Source organism: Syngnathoides biaculeatus, chromosome 7 (assembly GCF_019802595.1).
Source record: "Syngnathoides biaculeatus isolate LvHL_M chromosome 7, ASM1980259v1, whole genome shotgun sequence".
Lineage (NCBI taxonomy): Eukaryota > Metazoa > Chordata > Actinopteri > Syngnathiformes > Syngnathidae > Syngnathoides > Syngnathoides biaculeatus.
In genome coordinates this window covers 7,873,288-7,896,943 of record NC_084646.1, presented here as the reverse complement: position 1 = coordinate 7,896,943, position 23,656 = coordinate 7,873,288, and the positions used below count along the sequence as shown (strand labels likewise).

General features: G+C 45.1%; 2 protein-coding genes and 1 long non-coding RNA gene across 10 annotated transcripts in view; 2 read left to right on the top strand and 1 right to left on the bottom strand.

Moving 5' to 3' along the window:
* il23r (interleukin 23 receptor) overlaps positions 1-6,833 on the top strand; it is a 23,693-nt gene extending 16,860 nt beyond the window's left edge. For 2 of the 3 annotated variants that reach the window (XM_061826299.1, XM_061826298.1), the window contains 7 exons: positions 1,254-1,454; positions 1,559-1,657; positions 2,521-2,676; positions 3,744-3,884; positions 3,953-4,037; positions 4,147-4,237; positions 5,287-6,831. In XM_061826299.1, coding sequence (XP_061682283.1) covers positions 1,254-1,454; positions 1,559-1,657; positions 2,521-2,676; positions 3,744-3,884; positions 3,953-4,037; positions 4,147-4,237; positions 5,287-5,757 — 1,244 coding nt within the window. In that variant the 3' untranslated portion in view covers positions 5,758-6,831. Of the gene's footprint in view, positions 1-1,253; positions 1,455-1,558; positions 1,658-2,520; positions 2,677-3,743; positions 3,885-3,952; positions 4,038-4,146; positions 4,238-5,286 lie in introns of all 3 variants that reach the window. The other variant, XM_061826300.1, reaches the window with a different exon arrangement.
* On the bottom strand, positions 3,749-9,217 carry LOC133504109 (uncharacterized). Of its 4 annotated transcripts, none has more exons than XR_009795903.1 (6): positions 9,094-9,217; positions 7,511-7,608; positions 6,913-7,029; positions 6,753-6,838; positions 5,506-5,613; positions 3,749-3,878 (listed from the first exon to the last, which is right to left on the bottom strand). It is a non-coding gene; the product is annotated as an uncharacterized LOC133504109 (long non-coding RNA). The 4 variants fall into 4 exon arrangements; XR_009795901.1 differs by lacking the exon at positions 3,749-3,878 and adding an exon at positions 4,032-4,272; XR_009795902.1 differs by lacking the exon at positions 3,749-3,878 and having other exon boundaries at positions 5,486-5,613.
* Positions 9,206-23,656, top strand: il12rb2 (interleukin 12 receptor, beta 2a). Of its 3 annotated transcripts, none has more exons than XM_061826303.1 (16): positions 9,206-9,343; positions 9,431-9,517; positions 11,452-11,718; positions 11,795-11,918; positions 12,026-12,216; positions 12,290-12,432; positions 12,843-12,987; positions 14,494-14,567; positions 15,784-15,994; positions 16,159-16,341; positions 17,860-17,961; positions 18,141-18,287; positions 18,359-18,490; positions 19,805-19,907; positions 19,993-20,074; positions 20,787-23,656. In XM_061826303.1, the coding sequence occupies exons 2-16, from the start codon at positions 9,445-9,447 to the stop codon at positions 21,159-21,161; spliced, it is 2,352 nt and encodes a 783-aa protein (XP_061682287.1). In that variant the 5' UTR covers positions 9,206-9,343; positions 9,431-9,444; the 3' UTR covers positions 21,162-23,656. The 3 variants fall into 3 exon arrangements, with proteins under 3 accessions (XP_061682287.1, XP_061682285.1, XP_061682286.1); XM_061826301.1 differs by having other exon boundaries at positions 12,828-12,987; XM_061826302.1 differs by having other exon boundaries at positions 9,212-9,343; positions 9,426-9,517; positions 12,828-12,987.

The window sequence follows — 23,656 nt, the reverse complement described above, 5'->3', positions numbered from 1 at the left end:
ACATTTCATTGTGTTTACTACGGCATAGTTACAACTTAGAGACATACGTACGCATATGTTATCGAGCGCTCTGCGCGTTTGCCAGTATGGCGTAAGTCTTGGAGCGAAAAGATGGAGATCGTGCCAGGGAAACTGATAAAAACCACGGGGTAAAAAATACTGTTTCAGACGGGGATGGCTTGAAAAAAAATGTCAGCGTGCAGATATGAACGAAAATGTATCAACATGCCTAACCGAAAGAACACATACAAAAAGTGGACGTTCCCGGCAAAGTGCTGTGCGCTCTGTCTTCCGATATGATCAATTATGGAAAATATCCAGGAGCATATCCAAGCCAGGAAACGCAAAGGTAAGTTGGACGTAAATTTCTCAAATATTATATGATTGACAACGAACGTTAATACGATTAGGCATTTTATTGCTCACTTTTATATTTCATGATCTCTCTCTCTTTTATATATATATATATATATATATATATATACATCTTTTTGCACAATTGTCCAAAAAAAAAATAAATATTACTTGTGTACTTATTTCTAAAGTATAACTTGGAAGTGCAGTAGCCTATTTGACATAAATTTCACTCAGTCTACATTTTTATACCTGGAGTTTGGCAAAATTACTTTCATTGTATTGACTCATATTTTAAGTTTTCAAAATATTATGATTGCCCTGTATTTACAGTTAGACATAACCAGAGGTCACCATTTAAGAGTTTGTTTTATAAAAGATTTCCGTGCCCAAAGAGGCCGACATTTTTTAGTGTTTTTCCCCAAATTGGTCATTCTCATCCCTGTTATTGTCCAGAACGGTGCTCTCTGACAATTATTTGTGTTTTGTACCTGCCCTATGATTGGTTGCCTCCATATCGAAGATCCACTTGTAAGCGCACACCTTTATGGTCGTCATCATCAAGTTTTCAAGATAATATGATCAGACACAGTTAATTCATGATTAAACAAGGAGGGCGATTCATTTTTTTACAGGTACAAGTGGCTCTGATTTTTTTTTTCCCCCCCCTTAATTTAAACCATTTTATGTGTGATTGGGATATCTTTGTTTTGATATCTAGTTTTAATTGTCATGCAAACATATTTCATCAGTTTTTGTTGAGAAGCTGCTGCTGCTACACTTTCACCTTATCTTTTGATTTTTATCAATGTATTACATCTTAATAAACCATTTGGCAAGCCCCCATCTGGTCAAATATGTCGTCGCAAAAAGGCTGATGTAGCGTGTTGTTGTTTCAGGTGACCCCGGGCCTGCTCTCCGGCTGACGGTTCCTGAAGCTAACGGCAGAGCTTTGCTGGTTTCCTGGGAGTGGAGCAGACCTCAAGCGCCAGGAAGTGACGAGTGGTACTACGTACTGGATTGGATCAGTGTGCCTGTGGGGAAAAGCCAGCTGGGGTGGATGAAAGTTCCCATAGATCAAAACGAGGCAAGAATCACAGGTAGAGAAAACACAAACGCAAAGGAACGCGCGAGGCTCCTTTTCAATGCAGCACTGACACCCAGTGGACAGCGAGGGCATTACACCCACGTTTCCTGTGTTAAGGCATGTCGGTGGGAGTGAGGTACAACATCTCTGTGTACTGCGTGAACGGGAGAGGAGTCAGCACGCCGTCCTCCATCTTGGCCTACTCTGGACAGCTCAGTAATTGACACAGTCTCACATTTTGGTCATTTATCCATCCATTTTTTTTTTTGCCGCTTATCCTCACTAGGGTGGCGGGGGAGTGCTGGAGCATATCCCAGCTGTCAACGGGCAGGAGGCAGGGTACACCGTGAACTGGTCGGCAGCCATCCGCAGGGCACATAGAGACAAACAGTCGCACTTACAATCACACCTAGGGGCAATTTAGGGTGTCCAATTAATGTTGCATGTTTTTGGAATGTGGGAGGAAACCGGGATGCCCGGAGAAAAGCCACACTTGCAGGCACGGGGAGAACGTGCAAACTCCACACAGGCGGGTCCGGGATTGAACCGAGGATCTCACAACTGTGAGGCTAACGCTTTACCAGCTGAACTATCGTGCCGTCATTTATTTGTTTAAAAAAAAAAAAAAAAAACAAACTTTTAATTCTATTTTTTAAATATTTTTTTCCCAAACACATCATACAATGTTATATTATTATTATTATTATTATTATTATATTATTATTATTATTATTATTATTATTATGCAAATTGACTTTAAAAAATAGTAAATGTAGGTTTAAGTGTAGAATTTTGAGGGAAAATATTTTTTGCTGTAACATCTATAAAAATGGAAAAAGTCAGGTTTAACTCTGACTAGATTTTCAATGTTAATCAATTTTTCTATTGGAAAAAAAAATCCTGCAATTATTATGGGTTGTTGTGTTTTGAATTTTGAGGGGAAAAAATGAATTTAACCCATTTTGGATAGGGCTGTAAAATAGCGGGATCTGGAAAAACTGAAGCGATGTGAATACTTTGCGGATACACCGTATGTAACTTTAATCAGGGATGTGATGCGATATCATACGGTGTTTCAGAACCGGCCGCCGGTCCCAACGTGTCGGTGCTGGCACACAGGGCCACGCGCCTCCTGGTCCAGTGGGAGGACCCCGCGGTGGAGCAGCAGGGGGGCTTCATCACCAACTACACCATCTATCTTTGGACCCTCCACGTGCACAGCCAAGAAATCGCAGGTGAACGAAAGCAACACAGCTGGAAAAACTACAAACAGTCCGCAGGAAATACTGCGAGAGGGCTCGGGAACACGTCAGGGGTCTGATTTCGGACAGTTGAAGTACTACACGTGTAAACTACTTTCGAGCAATTGTTTATTTTCACACATTTTCACTTTAAACAAGCTACCCACTCCCAATTTTGCATTTTGTAAAATATTTAGTCATTCCTAAGAGTTGTACTCCAACTGTTATGTTAAAACATGCGTCGTTTTGAGGTTCTTGGCATGTAACCAGTCAATGTGACGGGCAGGTATGTGCCATCGCACTCGCAAATCTGCACAGTCGAGCGCGTAAAATTTGTTACGAGTAGAAATACGTAGATATTGAAAGACGCCGCTTATTTTGTGTAGTCTTGACCGATGTTCCCTCGAAGCTGCGCAATTGCGCACTTGTGGCGCACTCAGTGTACATGAAAACCGATCCATTGGAAGCACACGGTCTCTAACAACGAGCCGCTGCTCAGCCTACTTCTACTTCCTAGTTTACCTGACACCGCAACCCTCCGCTCTTAAAGGGGTACACTCATAATTACAAACAGAACAGGCACCCGTAACTATATATCCGCGGGCATGACAGACCAAACCTGTACATTTTTCAAATGTGAGTGAATGATATACACTTCCTCCCCGTTTTTCTTTCTTTCAGCCTTTCTGTTCTTCCTCCCTCCTTTCACATTTAATTCCTCTTTTCCGAATCTGAATCAGATTTCATGGCCAAGTACGTAACGACGCACAAGGAATTTTTGTCCCTTGGCAGTCGGTGCCGCCCTGGTATGACATTCACGTTGAGTACCGAGAAAAAGCACAAACAAACAAACAATAACGGAGAACAATAAACTTTCAATCAATAGGAAACTATTCCCTTCCTTAAACAACAGAATTTTAAACTTTCCTTCCTGTTCCTACCTTTCACCTCACCCTTGATTGGACCATGTCGCACTTGCGCATTCTTAACGGTCATACAAGTGTAAAAAGAAGTTAAAGCAGCTCCATTAGCGAGACTGCTGACAATCCCGTGACCTTTAGTGGTGGTCCCCGCGAGGGGTCGCCGCCAGGCGTGGCTGGAGTGTCCCGAGGGCACCGTCGCCATCCAGATGTCCGCCTCCACCTCCGCCGGGGAAGGACGGCGCGGGAACCTGATCTCCTCTCGGCCCAAGCAGCCTGCAGGTGTGTTATGACATAATAATACAACGCTTGATAAAGGAGATGCCGTTGACGCATCCGCGTTCTCGTAGCCGGACCGGCCGTGCTGGTGCTCTCCGTAATCGGCGTGGCGGGCTTTACGGTGCTGGTGGCTTGCTGCACGCCTATAAGGAGACGGTACTGAAAAAATATGTTTAACTTATTACAATAAAAGTGCCAATTTGGACGTTATTGGAAACCAAAACAGCAGCACCCGTCTGCGTGTGTTTCTGCATGTGACGAGAAGGATCAAAGAGCAGTGCGTATCGTGGGGTCCTGATTGGTTGGTGAAGAAGCTCCCGAAACCAGGAAATAGCCAAGCCATCAAATTGTTGGAGGTGCTCGCACTCACGGTACACGTCGTTAGGTACACCTGCAACGTCCAATACGAGACATTCATATAACAGATCATGTCGCGTGTCGTAATATCGTATCATGGCACCACTGCTTGCTTTAAACTGCATACATTTCTTGAACTTTGCGCAACGGGCATCGCAACGAACGCTTTTCGGATTTGTCATTCAAACTGCTCTAATTGCTAGAGGACTCCATCTTTTTGCAGGATTGTCCAAAAAAAAAAAAAAAAAATTCAAAATTTTTATTCGGTCTATCGGGCGGCACGGTGGATCAGCTGGTTAAGCGTTGGCCTCACAGTTGCGAAGTCCCGGGTTCGATCCCGGACCCGCCTACGTGGAGTTTGCATGTTCTCCCCGTGCCTGCGTGAGTTTCCTCCAAGGTGGGGGCTCCGGTTTCCTCCCACATCCCAAAAAACATGCAACATTAATTGGACACTCTAAATTGCCCCTAGGTGTGATTGTGAGTGCGGCTGTTTGTCGCCAAGTGCCCTGCGATTGGCCGGCGACCAGTTCAGGGCGTACCCCGCCTCCTGCCCCGTTGACAGCTGGGATAGGGTCCAGCACTCCCCGCGACCCTCGTGAGGATAAGCGGTGAGGAAAATGGATGGATGAATTCTGTCTATTGACTGCTGTTGTCGTACAAGAGCGCCTCGAACTACCGGAGATAAATTCCTCGTTTGTTTTTTGACATACTTGGCAAAATAAAGACGATTCTGATTCTTTTACTTCGGCGTGTGATCAATAATAATGGTGGTAATAAAGCATTTGACCTAAAATTGTATGCATCATTTATTAATATCACAGAAATCGGTGGGCAAGTAAGTGATTATCATCTTAGTAAATGATTGATTTAACATGCTTTAGTTCATACATTATATTTTTAATGATTAATGGTAATTAAAAAAAATAATACAATAAAACAATTTCACATTCATTGTGCAGGTGGCCCTAATGAATTGTCTGTTGAATTTATGCAGGATGAATAAATACTGACGAGGCGAATGAATATTGATAATAATCTCGCACTTCAGATGGACGCCTGGAGCGAGCCGTCCTTGTCGCACACGGACACCGACAGCGACCCACCGCTGTCCCCCATCAGTTTTGCCTCCGAAGAAGACTCGCAACCCCCCCTCCTGTCCGTGCAGAATCCCACCGACGCCGTCGTCACGGAGACACCGGACCACGGCTACAAACCTCAGCTGACCGCGGTCCCGCGAGCGGAAGAGCCGAACCAGGACCAGACGTACCCCACGGAGGAGGACTTGGCTTCCGGCAGGTTTGGACCGCCCTTGGGGAACTTGCTGTTCAGCGTGGAATTGGAACCCTCCACGTGGCTCCAGAACCTGGAATTAGACCTGAACAGAAGCGACTGGTGGGGCACCGAAGACCACGCCCACTTGGTGGATTTACAAAAAGGTGAAACTCTTGTGGCGGTTTCGGCGGTGACGGGCTACGTCCCACAAATCTGCATTCCCAGCAGCGGGCAGGAAGCAGAATAACCGACACAACCGGTGTTCCTTCTTCCCGTTTCGTAGACTCTACGATGTGCGCAGAAGTGCAAACGGCGGCGGATATATAATATTTGCGTGTTTGCCAATTTGTCAGACCTGTCCGCGCAAAGACGTGCGTCCTTCGACGTTAGCCCGACGCATTCGGGGTCTGAAAGTCGGTCCGAACGTCCCACGAACTGGCGAGCAAGCGGCTCGAGGACTCGGGAGGTCGGAAGCAATCATTTGAGGGAATTCGAGATCCACGAGGTCAGCGGACACGTTTAAGTCGCCGGCGTTTTTTATTTTTTACCGGCTCGTTCTGGATTTCATAAGGGTACCCGCTGAGTCCTTTTATGTCTTTATGAGATATTTTGCGCTGCTTCAAAAGAAGCCGTATCGACTGGACAGGATTGAATTATGATGTGGGAACGTCAAACTAGAGCCCGTTTTGTGATTTTTCTCTATTTTGATTTTTTGAAGTTACCTTCACCAAGACTGAAGCAAGGTTTCCCTCATAACAGTTAGTAAGCTCTTAATTACAATACAATATTTTGTACAATATCCAACTAAATAGCGTTCCCTGGTATATCCTTCTGCAAAGTTTCTCTGAATTCCTCTGCAATATTTTGTCCAGCATTCAATTAAATTCCTGCGTTCGTAAAAATATATAAAACTAAATAAAATATCAAACAACAAAATTTTGTAGCGCATCCCAGATAAATTCCCATGCAAACAAGGTCCCTGGATTGAAGTCACTATGAGACCGCCGGAGTGTGGGACGGGTTCTATTTTTTTAGATTTGGTGCTACTTTTTACAATAGCTATTAAAATGATTGATGAATGAAATATGCTTTCTCATTTTAAAACTTTAAAGTCAGCGGCGGAAAGCGAACGCTCACATCGCATCAGTTTTCTTCTACGGTTAATTACTGTGCATTATTTTGTACTTTTTGTACAATGTCCGGGCGGCGCAGTGGGCTCAGCTGGTAAAGCGTTGGACTCACAGTTCGATCCCGGCCCCGCCTGTGTGGAGTTTGCACGTTCTCCCCCGTGCCTGTGTGGGTTTTCTCCGGGTGGGCACTCCGGTTTCCTCCCACATCCCCAAAAAACATGCAACATTCATTGGACGCTCTAAATTGCCCGTAGGTGTGATTGTGAGTGTACCTGTGTGTCTCTATGTGCCCAGCGATTCGCTGGCGACCAGTTCAGGGTGTACCCCGCCCGCCTCCTGCCCGTTGACAGCTGGGATAGGCTCCGGCACTCCCCGCGACCATCGTGAGGCTAAGCGGCAAAAGAAAATGGAGGGACGCATGTACAATGACACACACTTTAAATGAACATTTTCATGGCCGCATTTATTTTGTACAGTTCTGGAGGACTAATTCCACGTGAATTATTTTGTATTGTCTTTTCTGCGGTTATCCTAATCAATTTTTCTGAGGACATATTCCATTTATTTCGCGGGATTTTAAACCACCAGCAAGACAGCAGCATGACAAAATGCACAAAGATTGCAACTCACGAGCAAAAACAATTAGCACAGCGATTAGGTCACGTGTACAAGCAGCAAGGAGGGTTAACGTAGCATTTTTAATTTTTTTTTTTTTATATGTGACATGTTTATATGTGACTCAACTTCAAATTGACACTTTTTTTTTTTTTTTTTTTGCAACTTCCTGACAGTTGTCTCACTTCCTCACCCCACTAACCCCCAAACTTCCCATCGTAAAACATTAACCGCCGAAAACTCTTAAGACGATACCTGGTTTCTTTTGTTCGGTCTGCGGAGATCCAGTGCGGCAGAAGGGGGGGAAAGTCCCGCGGTCCGTCCCGTCACGGGTCGTGATGCTCGAACGAGTTCTGAGACGCGCGGAAATTGTGATGAGGAGACTCGTGGGAAAAATATTTCTTGTGCGGTCGCTTTGATAAGCGGAATTGCGAGATAAGTCATGTTTGGGGGATCGTTTTGACTGCCTGGAAGCAGAAATGAAATACTGGAGATGAGGTCAAGTGCGTGTTTCAAGTCAAGGAACTGAAAATGAGAAATGGTGCAGGGGAGCTCAGATGATATGAGGCGATAACATAAAAATAACTTGCCATAATGCAGCTTGACTTAATGTAGTGTAGTGCAACATACCACGGCGTAATGTAACATACAGTAATATAAAAATTAGTTTGGCATGTAGAACATAGTGTGACTGAAAATATATTAACCAACATTTTGCCTGTCTTAATGTGACATTACATAATATTAGTAGTATTAAAAAACATAGAGTAACAATGTAGTAGAGTAGATTGTAACAGGGGCGGCATGGTGGAGCAGATGGAAACGCGTTGGCCTCACAGTTCTGAGGTCCCGGGTTCAATCCCGGACCGGCCTGTGTGGAGTTTGCATGTTCTCCTTGTGCCTGCGTGGCTTTTCTCCGGGTGGGCACTCCGGTTTCCTCCCACGTCCCAAAAACATGCAACATTGATTTGACACTCTAAATTGCCCCAAGGTGTGATTGTGAGTGCGGCCGTTTGTCTCTTATGTGCCCTGCGATTGGCTGGCGACCAGTTCAGGGTTTACCCCGCCTCCTGCCCGTTGACAGCTGGGATAGGCTCCAACACTCCCCGCGATCCTTGTGAGGATAAGCGGCTAAGAAAATGGATGGATAGATAGTAACATAGCACAAAACCTCAATTACAGTACAGTGAATACTCGGTTCGCAAACGTCTTCGTTCTCGAACAAATCTGTTTTTGAATGAAAATTTAGACTTTTTTTTTTGCTTCTGTTTTCAAATAAAAATCGATACTCAAACTCCCCGGACAAAACCCGGAAATAACACAACGCGCGCGGGCCGACCAGCTGACCCATGACGCGGGTTGTTATTGTGCATAACGCAGCCTCTGTACGCAGACGTGTCCCGGTAGCTACATTTGCAATGGGAAATATCAATTCGGTTTTCGAACAAATCGCTTCTCGAACGGATTATGGTCGAGAACTGAGGTTGTACTGAACGTAATGCAATTAGCGCGGTGCTTCCTTAAAATTTTTGATGAAATGTTCAGCCTACTCTGCTTACAAATTATCCCCCCCACACACACACCAATATTTGCAAACATTATTGTTTGGAAATCAACAAAAACAGGAACAACAGCTGGGTGTAACTTCATAATGAAGTGTCCACGGAAGCCCCACACCCCGCAGTTTGAAAACCACTCTGAATTAGCGCAACGTCCCATAACACAATACAGCAAAGCACAACAAAATGCACCAAAACACACGACAAAACCAAAACAAAGTCTTATTTAATACGACACAGTACGATAAGATGTGAAGCAGAGAATTCAACTGCACTCACGGAGGGTTGACGGTTGCGCAGCTATTGTTGCGGTTCCCTCCTGCGGCACGTCAGCTTACAGAACTTCCTCCAATTCGAGTGCGACTTGACTCACTCTCTCAGAAGAATAAAAAAAAAAGAAAAGCGGATGGCACCTGTCGCGTTGTCTCGTTCACCGTTCCGACACGCAGATCGTCCGAAGGATGGTAAGGACGGGACCGTGAGCGTAAAGTCCACCCTCATGCTGGAGGACCAATGATTTTGACTTTCGGTGAGTACGTTTTGTGTTTGTTTTGTTTTGTCTCTGTTTGGATTTTGCCGCAAATTTCAAATGCTTTTTGTCTCTTGTGAAGGGCAGCCGACGGATGACACATGGCGGCAATTCCCCAAAAATGGTCTTTGTTCTGTGTCTCGACGCTGATGCTGCTGGTGCAACGCTGCACAGGTTAGCCACAAATTTATTAACTTTATGGGGAAAAAAGTTTTTTAAAGCACAGAATTTGTCTTCACAGTTAACTAACTTTGAAGTGTGGGTTCTCCCTATTTATGTCTCTGAGGGTGTGTCCGAGGGGTGTTCACAATAGGGTTGCTGTTGCCCCCGGGCATGGCCGGCACGCCAGCCGGTCGTCCACCTGCCTGGTAGCAGAAAGCCACACGACTCGCAAGCAGCCACTTTCCCTGCGGAATGTGATCATATTTGAGGCTGAGATGTCAGGTGTGCTTGTCCTCATTTTCAAGAACAAAGGGGATGTTCAGAGCTGTAGAAACTACAGAGGAATAAAGATGATGAGCCACAGTTTTGGGAAAGAGTAGTGGAGGCTAGACTCAGGACAGAAGTGAGTAGCTGCGAGCAACACATGGCTTCATGCCTAGAAAGAGTAACACAGATGCATTATTTGCCTTGAGGATGCTCGTGGAAAAGTACAGAGAAGGTCAGAAGGAGCTACATTGTGTCTTTGTGGATCTAGAGAAAGCCTATGACAGAGTACCAAGAGAGGAACTGTGGTACTGCATGCGTAAGTCTGGTGTGGCAGAGAAGTATGTTAAAATAGTACAGGACATGTATGATGGTAGCAGAACAATGGTGAGGTGTGCCTTAGGTGTGACGGAGGAATTTAAGGTGGAGGTGGGACTGCATCAGGGATCAGCTCTGAGCCCCTTCCTATTTGCAGTGGTAATGGATAGGCTGACAGATGAGGTTAGACTGGAATCCCCTTGGACCATGATGTTCGCAGATGATATTGTCATATGCAGTGAAAGCAGGGAGCATGCAGAGGAACAATTGGAAAGATGGAGACATGCACTGGAAAGGAGAGGAATGAAGATTATCAGAAGTAAAAAAAGAATATATGTGCGTGAATGAGAGGGGCGGAGGGGGAAGAGTGAAGCGATAGCGAGGGTGGACGACTTCAAATACTTGGCATCAACAATACAGAGCAATGGAGAGTGTGGTAAGGGAGTGAAGAAACGGGTCCAACGGTGTCTGGTTTTCATGTGACAGAAGAGTCTCTGCTACGATGAAGGGCAAAGTTTGGAAACCAGTGGTGAGGCCGGCCGCGATGTACGGGTTAGAGACGGCGGCAGTGAAGAAACAACAGGAAGCAGAAGTGGAGGTGGCAGAAAGGAAGACGTTGAGGTTCTCGTTCCGAGTGAGTAGGTCGGATAGGATTAGAAATGAGCTCATTAGAGGGAGAGCCAAAGTTGGATGTTTTGGAGACAAGGTTAGAGAGAGCAGACTTGGATGGTTTGGACATGTTCAGAGGCGAGAGAGTGAGCATATTGGTAGAAGGATGGTCAGGATGGAGCTACCAGGGAAGAGAGACCGAGAGGAAGACCAAAGAGAAGGTTGATGGATGTTGTGAGGGAGGACATGAAGACTGTGAATGTTAGAGAAGAGGACGCACGAGATAGGCTTAGATGGAAAAAGATGACACGTTGTGGCGACCCCTAACGGGACAAGCCGAAAGGAAAAGAAGATGATGTCAGGACATTGTTGCAAGCATCTTCCTCTCTGACAGAAATGAATGGGTTCACGCCGCTTTCAAACGTCTCTATCCGGAATTTGGACGTAGTTGTCATCAAAGGAATGTCCTTTCTTTACTACAGTGCAGTGCTGTAAGAACATTTCGAGTTAATGAAGCTTTTGGATTAAATAGGAAATGTCTTCATTCAGACAAGAAGAGATTCAACCTTTTGTGGCTTAATTGAAACCCTAAACATTATTTTAAGACCTTATCAAAATCATCCATATCCACCGACACTTGCCGAGAAACCAGGAAGTAGCATGCTAACTAGCAAGTATGGCTTTTACCAATCAGTTTAGGCCCGTGTGGAGGTCTGCACCCGACATTTTTTTTTTTTTTTCATTTTTCTCCTCAGGTAAGACCCCGGCTTGCGTGAGCTGGTCCACCGCAGGGCCCGTGGTGCAGCTCGGCTCCAGCTTTGAGGTTTACTGCACCTTTAACTGTAAATGCGAGCGCTCCATGTACAGCGACCACCCGCCTGCCCTGCAGGACCACACGGCGGTCAACTCTAGCACCACGTACATCCGCGTGGGGAACATCACCAAGAACCGGACCTTCAGCTGCCAGTGCCGATGCCGCGCCCTGTCCCTGGACCCGTGCGGACTCGACATCTGGGCTGGATGTGAGTGTGGACCGCCTGGGGCTGATAAAAAAACCGTATTGCAAAGTCCATTTGATTTTATTTTTAATGTCTCCAGACCCACCAGAGAGGCCACGGAACATTCGGTGCCATTACAAGGTGGAAACCGACCGGGCTGGTGAGGTGCTTTGTTCCTGGGAAAGAGGCCGGAAAACACACCTGAAGGACACTACAGAGTTCTGGTATGTGCGTGCTCGTCTCGTTAGTGCATGACATTTAATCCGGTACCCGCACACGCAATAGTTTTTCCCGTAGAATATAGAAAACATAATTTGTGTGCGTGTTGCAGGGTCACCAAGGTATCAGGAGATCTCCCCGACCCGTGGCCCCCATTCAAGATCCCTATCAGAGGAGCTGATCCCCCATCGGCCCTGTTTCACATGCCCGCCGAAGTCCACTTCATCTCGGTGCGGGTCTGCACCCACAATGCACTGGGGTCGGCTACGTCGCCACCCGCTAACTACACGCTCAGTAGCATCGGTACCTTTTGCGTTCTTCTCTTTGTGTGATTGTTGCGGTGTGCATTCAAGTGACGTTATTTCGATGTGAACAGTGATTCCCTCCGCTCCGGTCCTCGGGGGGGCCCAGTGCTCCTCCAGGGGGTGTGCCATCAGGGTTCAACAACCAGTGAGGACGCAACACCTGGAGATCCAGTACACTACAGAACCGGGACTCTGGACCACCTATCCAGACTCAGTAAGAATACCAAACTCCCATGATGAAAATGTTTTGGAGTCAGAGAACCGACATTGTTATCGTAAAGGCCTAATCTGTAAAACTTTGGCTATGAATGCTAATTCTTAAAATGCTAACAGCTATCACAGCAAAACACGGAGTTACGGACCCATATGATAATTTCAGAACATCTCGTGATATTTTGATGAAATGCTAACATGCTCACAGTTGGTATGGGACATGTAAGTAACAACAACTTGATGACATATTTAATAATGTCATTAGATGCTATTTGCAAAGGCTGATGAAATGCTAACATACGCCCGGGTATCAAACTGAGTACTTAGGGCACTTAGGTACATCAATGTCGGCCGTTATTACCACCAATAAATATTCAACTTATTCTAACATGCTAGCCGCTGCTCCACCAGGACGTGCCAGTGGCTTTGGACCAATTGCTGTCCATCTGGCCTCTGGAGCCTTACCGGTTCTACCACTTCAGAGCCAGGTCCAAATTCAGCACAGGCCTGTGGAGCGACTGGAGCGACGTCACCAGCGGTTGGACCCAGGAGGAAGGTGAGGATTTTAATCGTACGTTATTTTTTTTTTGGGGGGGGGGGGGGGTTCTCAGATCCTGTACGGTTTTAGACTTTCAATCTAATAGTTACAGAACATAATGAATGTTGTGGATGTTGACTCATTTAGGGGAACTGCTTGTGGAAAAGTCATGGGGTCAAGATAACGGATTTGTGCAGGCAGTTTCCTCGCTGCACAGCTAATCTTATTTATTCAGATTTTATACATATTTCCATCCACTTTCATCGCCGCTTATCCTCACAAGGGTCGCGGGGAGTGCTGGAGCCTATCAAAGCTGTTTTCGGACAGGAGGCGGGGTACACCCTGCACTGGTTGCCAGCCGATCGCAGGGCGCACGGAGACAAACAGCCGCACTCACAATCACACCTTGGGGCAATTTAGAGTTTCCAATTAATGATGCGTGTTTTTGGAAAGCGGGAGGAAACCGGAGACCTTTCTCGAGGGCTTTGCCACACTCACAAAATTCAGCCCTCAAAGGCGGGTTCACTTTGCAACATGAAATTTTGCGGACATGTCTAGATCTGACCAAACCTTATACAGTGAAGAAAATAAGTGTTTGTGAAGCAAGCGGGTGGTAGCATCATGCTTTGGGGGTGTTTTTCTGCGCATGGGACTGGACGACTGCACTGTATTAAGGAGCGGAGGACCACGGCCACTGTGAGATTTTGGGGAACAACCTCTTTCCCTTAGTCAGAGAACTGAAGATGGGTCGTGGCTGGTCTTTCAACATGACAATGACCCGAACCGCACAGCCAGGAAAACCAAGGAGTGGCTACGTAAGAAGTATATCAAGGTTCTGGCGTGGCCTAATCTTTGGAGGGAGCTGAAACTCGGTGTTTCTCAGCGACAGCCCAGAAACCTCTCTGATCTAGAGAAGATCTGTGTGGAGGAGTGGGCCAAAATCCCTCCTGCAGTGTTTGCAACCCTGGTGAACAACTACAGGAAACATTTGACCTCTGTAATTTCAAACAAAGGCTACTGTACCAAATATTAACATTGGTTTTCTCAAATACTTATTTGCAGCTGTATCACTCAAATAAATTGTTAAAAATTGGATTTTTCTTTTTAGATTATCTGTCTAACAGTGGACATGCACCTAGGATGAAAACTTCAGACCCCTCCCTGGTTTCTAAGTGGGAGAACGTGCAATATAGCAGGGTGTTCAAATACTTATTTTCTTCACTGTATATTGCCCAAGTGTTGTCGCCGCAGCGAGCTATCAAAGACGGCCGACCCGTTGCAGATCGGCAGGCATCAGAGTCTCAAGGAGCCTTGCCCAAAAAGACGCAGGAAGTCGGCCATGTCGGTCGCAAGTCGCCATCAATCAGTCGACTTCCAATGTGGTGGGATTGTCTCGTGAGTCCACCCACCAAAAAAAGTCTCCAGGAAGCCATATTTGAAAACACGAAGTCCGCTACTTTGCTCTGAGGCGGCCATTTCCGCCGCCTCCCTCGAAGCAAACGTTTGTGTTTTGTCGTCCGGCAGCACCGGACAAAGAACTCGACGTGTGGTACACGCCGCCTTCCTCCGACTTCAAGTCCATCAGGCTGTACTGGAAGGTAAACACGGAAGATGAGTGTGCTTTGCGCGTTTGTCGCCGTATTGTCTTCAGAGCGGCACTTTCTGTTTCAGCCTGCCGCCGAAAGGTCAATGTTTGACCACAGTTTAGGTGTCGCACGTCGTCACTTGTAACCACACACGCCCACGTTGCAAGTTATTGTCATATGAAAATGTAGAGGAAAGCGACTGGTTTCACTTTACTAGAAAAAATACGAGTTCAAGAGAAACCATCGAGGGAAAACATGCTGAATTTTTTCGAGAGACAAAATCTGCCATGAATACCTGATCATAGGCCAAAGAGGTTGAGTCGGTCTCATCTAATTATGATTTTTTTTTTTTTTTGGGGGGGGGGTGTCACAGTTTGACCCGTTGCACAAGACAAAAAAAAAAAAACTACAGCGGTATTTGACAAATTTACAAAAATCACACATTTTTCAGAAAACGTTTCCAAATGAATGGAGAAATGTAGCTATATTGTTCTCAAACGCAACATTTGCACACACAAGCGCCGTTCAAATAAATTGATATAAATATAATAAATAAAATTTTTAACAGATTCAAAGCAACTTTGGGATCTTTGGAATTCCATAAACCCCAATTTTTTTCAAGAATTCCATTTTCAATTCTCACAACTTATTTTTTTCTCACCACATTTTAAAAATTAATTCCATCCATCCATTTTCTTAGCCGCTTATCCCCACGAGGGTTGGGGGGAGTGCTGGAGCCTATCGCAGCTGTCAACGGGCAGCAGGCGGGGTACACCCTGAACTGGTCGCCAGCCAATCGCAGGGCACATGGAGACAAACAGCCGCACTCGCAATCACACCTACGGGCAATTTCGAGCATCCGATTAATGTTGCATATTTTTGGGATGTTGGAGTCCCCACCCGGAGAAAAACCCACGCAGGCACGGGCAAAACATGCATCCAGGATTGAACCCGGGTCCTCAGAACTGTGAGGCCAACGCTTTCCAGCTGCTCCACCGTGCTGCCCTAAAAATGAATTAAAAAAGATTTTTTAAATGAAAAAAAAAAACCCCTCAAATTCATGGAAAAAACGGATGAACCGATTCTCCTTAAAAATCACAATTTCTGAAGAGTAAATCATCCTAAACTTCTAAATAATCAATATTCCGAAAGAATCTTATTCAGATGTTTTCAGAATTGCCTGGCAGGCTACATTTAAACACAAAGTATTTCCCTGTGTATTTCCCAGCCGATGAACGTCGCCCATGCCAGGGGTAAAATTGTGCGGTACTTGGTTGCGGTGCACAGCGCCGAGTCTCGACTGGTACACGCGGCCAACGTCAGCGCAAATGCCACCGGCGCTTCCGTTGGGTTTTGCGCCAGGTGTCGCGCGACTGTGAGCGCGCTCAACTCCAAAGGAATTTCCCCGGCGGCCAACATTAACCCCTATCACACCAAAGGTAAACGAACATGTACTGCGCATCTGGAAAGTATTCACAGCGCTTCGGTTTTGCACATTTTGTTACAGCCTTGTTGCAAATTTTTACCAAGCTTTAATTTGTAGAGAAATGCCCTTTTTTTGTGCGAGAAAATTCCCGTACGCAGGCTGCTTCTTTTCTTTTAGCGTTGGCCCAGCTGCCTGTACACATGAAGGCAGATGAAAACGGCGTCGCCCTCTGGTGGGGACGAGCGGAAAGGGCGGCGCCCCCCACGGCCCACATCGTGGAGTGGTACCCGGAGGGGCTCAAGCTGCAGGAGCTGCACTGGCTCAGACTGAACGGAGAAGCTCGTCAAGCTGTCATCCAAGGTCTGAAATTTCGGTCCACTTTCAAATTTCAAATCATTCTCGTCGTGTTTTTGGAGTCGTTCTCTTCCTGTGTCCCGGACTGTTCTTTTCCTGTATTCTGGATCATCTACTCTGTCTTGATGTGTTACAGATCATTTTATTCTTGTGTGCCTGATTGTAATCGTGGTGTGTTCTGTTGTTCCAGATCATTGTCATCACATGTTCCAGTTCATCCGCTATTTTTCTTGTTCCAGATTGTCCTCTTGATCATTAATTTTTCTTCAAGTGATCTTGATCATGTTCTTCAAATGTTCCAGATGGTCCTCTTCACGTGTTCTGGATTATTTTCATGTTCTGGATCATCCTCTTCTCTTCTTCTGATGTATTTCAGATCACTCTCTTCATATTTTCCTTCTTCATATTTTCCTTATCACTCTGTTCATGCCATCCAGATCGTCGTCTTCACGTGTTGCAGATCATTCTTTTTTGTGTTTTCTAGATGGTACCCCTGATGAGTTCCAGATCATTCACTTCATGTGTTCCAGATCGACCAATTTATGAGTTCCAGATTATTCTATTCATGGGTTCCCTTCTCTTTATTTTCACTTGTTCCAGATCATCCTCTTCACGTTCTGTCTTATTCTCTTCATGTTCTGGATCGTCCTCTTCTTGTGTTTTGAGGTATTTTAGACCGTCCTCTTCATATTTTCTAGATCACCCTGTTCATGTCCTGCGGATCATCTTCTGCACTTCTTCCGGATCGTTCTCTTCATGTGTCCCGGATCGTTCTTTTCCTGTATTCTGGATTATCTACTCTGTCTTGATGTGTTACAGATCATTTCATTCTTGTGTGCCTGATTGTAATTGTGGTGTCTTCTGTTCTTCCAGATCATTCTTCGTCACATGTTCCAGTTCATCCGCTATTCTTTGTGTTCCCGGTTGTTCTTGATCATCGACTTTTCTTCATGTGATCGTGATCATGATCTTCATGTGTTCCAGGTGGTCCTCTTCACATGTTCTGGACTAATCTCATGTTCTGGATCATCCTCTTCTTGTCTTCTGATGTATTTCAGCTCACTCTCTTCATATTTTCCTGATCACTCTGCTCATGTCATCCGGATCGTCCTCTTCACGTGTTCCAGATCATTCTCTTCGTGTTTTCCAGATGGTGCCCCTTTTGAGTTCCGGATCATTCACTTCACGTGTTCCAGATCGGCCAATTTATGAGTTCCAGAAGATTCTATTCATGCATTCCCTTCTCATTATTTTCACGTGTTCCAGATCATCCTCTTCATGTTCTGGATCATCCTCTTCTTGTGTTCTGATGTATTTCCGACCGTCCTCTTTATATTTTCCAGATCATCTTGTTCATGTCCTCCGGATCATCCTACGCACATCTTCCGGATCGTTCTCTTCATGTGTTCCAGATCATTGTCTTTGTGTTCTAGTTCACCTGCTTTTCTTCATGTGTACCAGATCATTCTCTTCATGAGTTCCGGATCGTAAGATTTTTCCTGACATCTTTTTTCCCATGCACAGGTTTGAACGCGTCCGAGTGCTACGAAATCGCAGTTCACGTTCTCCACAGCGACGACTCGATGACCACCAGAAGCTTTCGACTCCTCAACACCAGCAAATCAGGTAACGGGATGTGACCATTCAAGATGAATACACCTTTGAGGGCAGAAATATTGCGCTAGTTTGTGGTCAGGATATCTGACTCGCAGTCAACAAGATCTGGGTTTGAACTAAACTGAACAGAAATTCATCACTCCTTTTCTTTCAGTCCAGAGCTTTGATTTCCATTGGCTCTTTTGCAGTCCCCAAAGTCGGTCCGTCGATTCAACAGGAAGTGGACTCCGACAGAGTAGTCGTGACATGGAGGGATCTTCCCAGGGCTCAGCGTGGTGGATGCATCACTAAGTACACCATCTACCTGGAAGACGCCAGAGGAATTGTGCAGCAATGTAAAATCCTGTAAATATCTCGAACTAAGTTGATCCGATCTCATTTCCATGGTTGTGTCTTTGATTCACAGACTCGGTGCAAGCGACCAAGCGGATGTTTTTCTTGGAGCACCTGGCTCCAGGTGTGCACAGCCTGTGGATGACCGCTTGGACTTCTCAGGGAGAAAGTCCACCCGCTCAAAAAGTCAAGATCTTCATCCAAGGTCTGCACGTCATGGCCACCGTGTGACATTATCAATAGAATTCGGGTCACCAGAATACCGTCATTATAAATTCATGATCATGGGGTATTGTGTGTATAACGTTGAGAAGAAACCATCCATTTCCTGAGCCGCTTATCCTCACAATGTTCGAGGGAATGCTTGGAGCCCATGTTTCCCTTCAAAATTAAGATGATAAGATGAAAAACTAAGCTAAATTAGATTTTTCCGGGGGTGAAATTAATGAAGTAAAAGGCTTCCAAGACATTTATATACACTAGTGCCTTGAGATACATGTGACGCGACTGCAGAGTTTTTCAAGATCTGTTTTTTGGATGACCGTAATTTCCAACCTATAAAGCGCGGCTTTTTTCACACGCTTTCAACCCTGCAGTTGATGCGATGATGCGGCTAATTTGTGGATTTTTTTTCTAACAGCTGCAAGGGGGCACTTGAGTGGTACAGGTAAGAGTGAGACCGGTGGAATATATGTGCCGAGGAAGTGACTTTTACCAGTCCGGCCCTGTTAGTGCTGCGCGAGCTTGTTATTGCCGTGTCTCAGTGATTTTTACCAGTATGTTGTTTTTTTTTTTTTTTAACCGGCCCTGTTAGCGCGGCGCTAGTGTTAGCGTGGTGCTAGCGTTAAACTCTCCATGTACTGTCTTTCTTTGTAAATATCTCGTGTTTGAATGTGGGTTTCAAAGTGGGCACTCGCGGCTTTTTTTTTTACACAGCTGTGGCGTATGTATGTACCAAATAGTATTTCCTTTACAAATGTACTCGTTCAGGCTTGTAGCCAGGTGCGCGCCGTAGGCCGGGAATTACGGTATAATGGCATTTCAGTTCATTTCAAAGGGAAAAGATGATTTGAGATAAGAGCATGGTAAAATAACCAAGGCACCGCTGTAGTTTATTATGAGGTACTGTGTGAAAAAACCTCATCCAGACAGTTTTTTTTTATTCCACTATATTAACATTAACCCATTCACGCATTATATCCTTCAGTATATCAAAATATTTAAGTGTTTTAATCTGATTCTGATTTTTGGGACGAGATTATAAATTAGTAAAGTTATCGTATAACTTAACCATAAACGAAAAAGAAGTGTTATTTCCTTGATTGTGGCCTGTTAGGAGACTTTTATCTCAATAAGGTAAAAAATATTGCCACCCTGCCCATGAATGGGTTAAACCCAATGATAAAAAACTTCAAAATCCATTTCGTAATGATGCAGTATTATTCCACATCCCCTTGTTTATATTGCTTACTGAAGGCCGCCATGATGAATAAAATGTTGCACTTGTTGTGATTCGCAGCCGCTGAGGGCATCCCGGTGTCGCTTCTGGTCTTCTGCTCGCTGCTCTCGGTAGCGGCGCCGCTGCTGCTCTGCGTGTGCCAAATTGCGGCCGTGAAGAAGAGGTTCGTGACGTGGCGCGGCGGCGATCGGGCGCGTCGTTCGCTTGCCTCGTTTAACCGGAACCGGCGCGCGTCCTCCTTTGTGTAGGGTGTGGCTGCTTTTCCGCCGCTTCATGCTCCAAGTGGTTCCGGATCCCGCCAACAGCAAATGGGCGAAAGAATCCACCCAGGTGAAGGTCCCATTTATAAATATCACTTCAATTTCTGAAAGTCGGTAAAATGAATAATAAGTTATTGCTGTGATGTTACAGTCATCCGTGTTCTGTAACGCTTGTCTTTGGAAAAAAAAAAAGAAATTAAAACATTCAAATGATATAAAAATGAGAAATGATTTATTTTAAATAACTACTACATTTCTCATATTTCATTTTCTTTGGAGAAGGTCCCAAAGACTACTTTTACAAACTGCTTTCTGAAACATTATTGTATTACCTTCATATACCACATGTGAAAATATCTTTATTAGAAAAAAAAATCTTGGAAATGTAAGAAAAATATTGAAATTATTAGGATTACTATTATTTTATTTCCAGTGAGGAATTTTTTAAAAATGTAATTCACACATTTTGGCCACATTGGATGGAAAATAAGTCACAGTACTGTCTTTCTTGAGAATCATTTAGTCTTTAATAGTGAAAAAAAATGTTTTTGTTTTGCTTTTTTTCTTTAAAAAAAGGAGAAAAAAGAGGTATGGAACTTGAATTACAAACGTGCAAAATTATATTATATTAATAATCTGTCAATTTTCCATACTGCTTATCCTCATACTACTAATCACAATCATATTAATTACACAATGACTACCGTATATTATTATTATTTTTGTATTACACACAATATATGTGTAATTCCCCCCCCCCTTTTTTTTTTTGTCACTTTTAGGGTGAAATGAACCTGCAACATCGGATGAGCGAGGCCGTCCCGATCGAGGAGGAGGAGGAGCCAATCATCAGCATCATCACGGACGTGGAGGAGCTGTCCAATCACACCACGTACATGAAGAGCGACTCCCACGACTCGGAGGAGAATCAGGCCTCGTTGGACTCGAGTACTATAAACGCGAACTACCTCTCAACTGGATGCCAGGGGCGACGTCTGGCCAGCGAGGAGGAAGACCCGGACGAAGAGGGTGAGGACGAAGAGATGCTAACGCCGGATCGCAGCTTGTTCACTGAGCCCCTGGGAACGCAAATCGTCGGGAATTTGACACTGGACGCCGTCCGATTCGACTGCGGTGGCCTCTTTGAGAACTGCTGATCACACTACAAGGGCGAGCAATTAGTTGACGATTCAACGCCGGTATTTTTTTGTATCACCGTTAAAATCTTTGTCGACTCTCAGTCGAGTCTTTTTGGCATCTCGTCTTCCATTCGGTGAAGTCACAGAGCACTTTCCATTCGCCCATCCGCTGGACGCCGAACTCCTTAACGCTGTGCGGACGAGCGAGACGTTCTGCCAACGAGGTGACGCGGTCTTCAAACATCTAAGATAGTATCAGAGTACAAAAGCCAGCCCGACATCTTCTCCTTTCCCTTCCAACTTGTCCTGCATCTTCCTCTCTAAAACCCACAGTCTTCATGTCCTCCCTCACAACATCCATCAACCTTTTTTTTGGTCTTCATCGGAAGCGAGAGAGTGAGTATATTGGTAGGAGGACGGTAAGGATGCAGCTACCAGGGAAAAGAGCCTCTCGCGCTTTTCCCTGGTAGCTCCGTCCTTACCTCACCTCTCTCTGGACATGTCCAAGCCATCGAAGTCTGCTCTCTCTCACCAAGTCTCCACAACATCCAACTTTGCTTGTCCCTCTAATGAGCTCATTTCTAATCCGATCCAACCTGCGAGAACCTCAACATCTTCATTTCTGCCACCTCCAGTTCCGCTTCCTGTCTCTTCAGTGCAACCATCTCTAATCCGGACGTCATGGCCGGCCTCGCCACTGTTTTACAGACTTTGCCCTTCATCCTTGAGGAGACTCTTCTGTCACATAGAACACCAGACACCTTTCGCCAGCTGTTCCAACCTGCTTGGACCCGTTTCTTCACTTCCTTACCACTCTCTCCATTGCTCTGTATTGTTGACCCCAAGTATTTGAAGTCCTCCACCCTCGCCATCTGTTCTCCCTGTAGCCTCACTTTTCCCCCTCCACCCCTCTCATTCACGCACATATATTCTGTTTTACTTCAGCTAATCTTCCTTCCTCCCCTTTCCAGTGCATGCCTCCATTTTTCTAATTGTTCCTCCACCTTCTTCCTGGTTTTACACCAGATCAGAATACCACACTAGCTTTGACTATTCGAATAGCCGCTTATCATGATCTCCTTTTTGCTTGGGTAGGTTTTGTTTCCTGGTTTTGTGGTTTTATTAGCTGTGTCGCCCTTCTCACATTTTCCCTCACCCCTCGTGTTTTTTCAAATTCCATATGTTTTGAGATTCCTGGATTCGTTCTTTGCATCCTTGCTTCCCTGCACTTTCACCTCCTCTTAAAAGATTCATACCAACAGTACCTCAGGACCGGCGATGAAGAACGAATGCGATTGCGCCAAGAACATTTGTCTTATAACGTTGACAACAACAGGGTGCTAAAGAGAACTTTACGCATCAAAGTACGACGCAATCGGCGTTGTGTATTGATGGATTACATGTAACAATGTTCTGTAATTTAATCCCAAAATTGACATACCGTATTTTCCGCACAATAAGGCGCACCTAAGAGATTTTAATTTTCTCAAAAGCCGACAGTGCGCCTTATAATCCGGTGGATGGATCAATATTGACCTGGCAGCTACGGTAAGCAGCCTCTGACTCCATTTTCCCCTATAGAAGAAGTAGCGCGCGGTGCATGCTGGGATATATGACTGAGCGAAGTGTGCCGTTTCATTTCCATTTGTGTTTTTGTATAAAGACCAACAAAATGGCTCCTATTAAGAGACACGCTTACGGCACTGAGTTTAAATTTAAGGCAATCAGTCACGCAGTAGAACACGGGAATAGAGCAGCAGCGAGAGAATTTCACATTAACGTATCAGTGGTGCAAACGTGGAGGAAGTAAAGAGGACTAAACAGAGTTTCTGAGGGACCACAGCAAGATGGCTACCCCCAGCCTCTACTGTAGCATCTATTCTATGCGCCTTATAGTGCGGAAAATACGGTAATTGTAATTGCATCACATGGAGAAAATGCAATGTACAATTTTTAATCCATGATTAAAATCGCATTTACGTTTGAAGAATCCCAGCAAAAAAAGCTTGGAATTTTCAAACATTGGTTTCAGATCAGCATTCCACTTCTAAAGCTTATGATTGGCTCTCTGGTCACGCGCGATTCTTATGCTAGACCCCATCGACGTTAATGGTGCTGCAGTCAGAAGCAACAGTGTCGGAGGCGCGTAACATGTTCCTGGGTTGCAAATACACACACAAAAACATTTGTCAAATATTTTTAGTAAAATGCAAAGAGTTTCCAAGTAGTCACAGGTGCTGTCGACGACGGAACAGTCAATGTCGAACCTGAGGACACATCTCCGGGTACGTAGCCTGCAGCATCTGTCTTTACAGTACAACTGAAGAGCCTCCAAAACTGCACATTGCCAAGAGAAACTGGCAAAAGATATATGTATGTCCAAAGTAACGTAATGTTTTATTTTTATCTACAAAATGACCATGCAGACATATACCGAGACATGAGTGTAACATGCATAAATATCGGATATATTCATATGCACAGTATCAGACGTGTGACTCACTGCAGCGGCA

Bases quoted from the DNA above. Each gene is read 5' to 3' on its own strand.
- il12rb2 (XM_061826301.1), top strand. From the start codon at position 9,445: ATGGCGGCAATTCCCCAAAAATGGTCTTTGTTCTGTGTCTCGACGCTG. The intron at 14,568-15,783 runs GTAAACACGGAA...TGTATTTCCCAG, and splicing joins CCATCAGGCTGTACTGGAAG to CCGATGAACGTCGCCCATGC. The intron at 19,908-19,992 runs GTTCGTGACGTG...TCCTTTGTGTAG, and splicing joins ATTGCGGCCGTGAAGAAGAG to GGTGTGGCTGCTTTTCCGCC.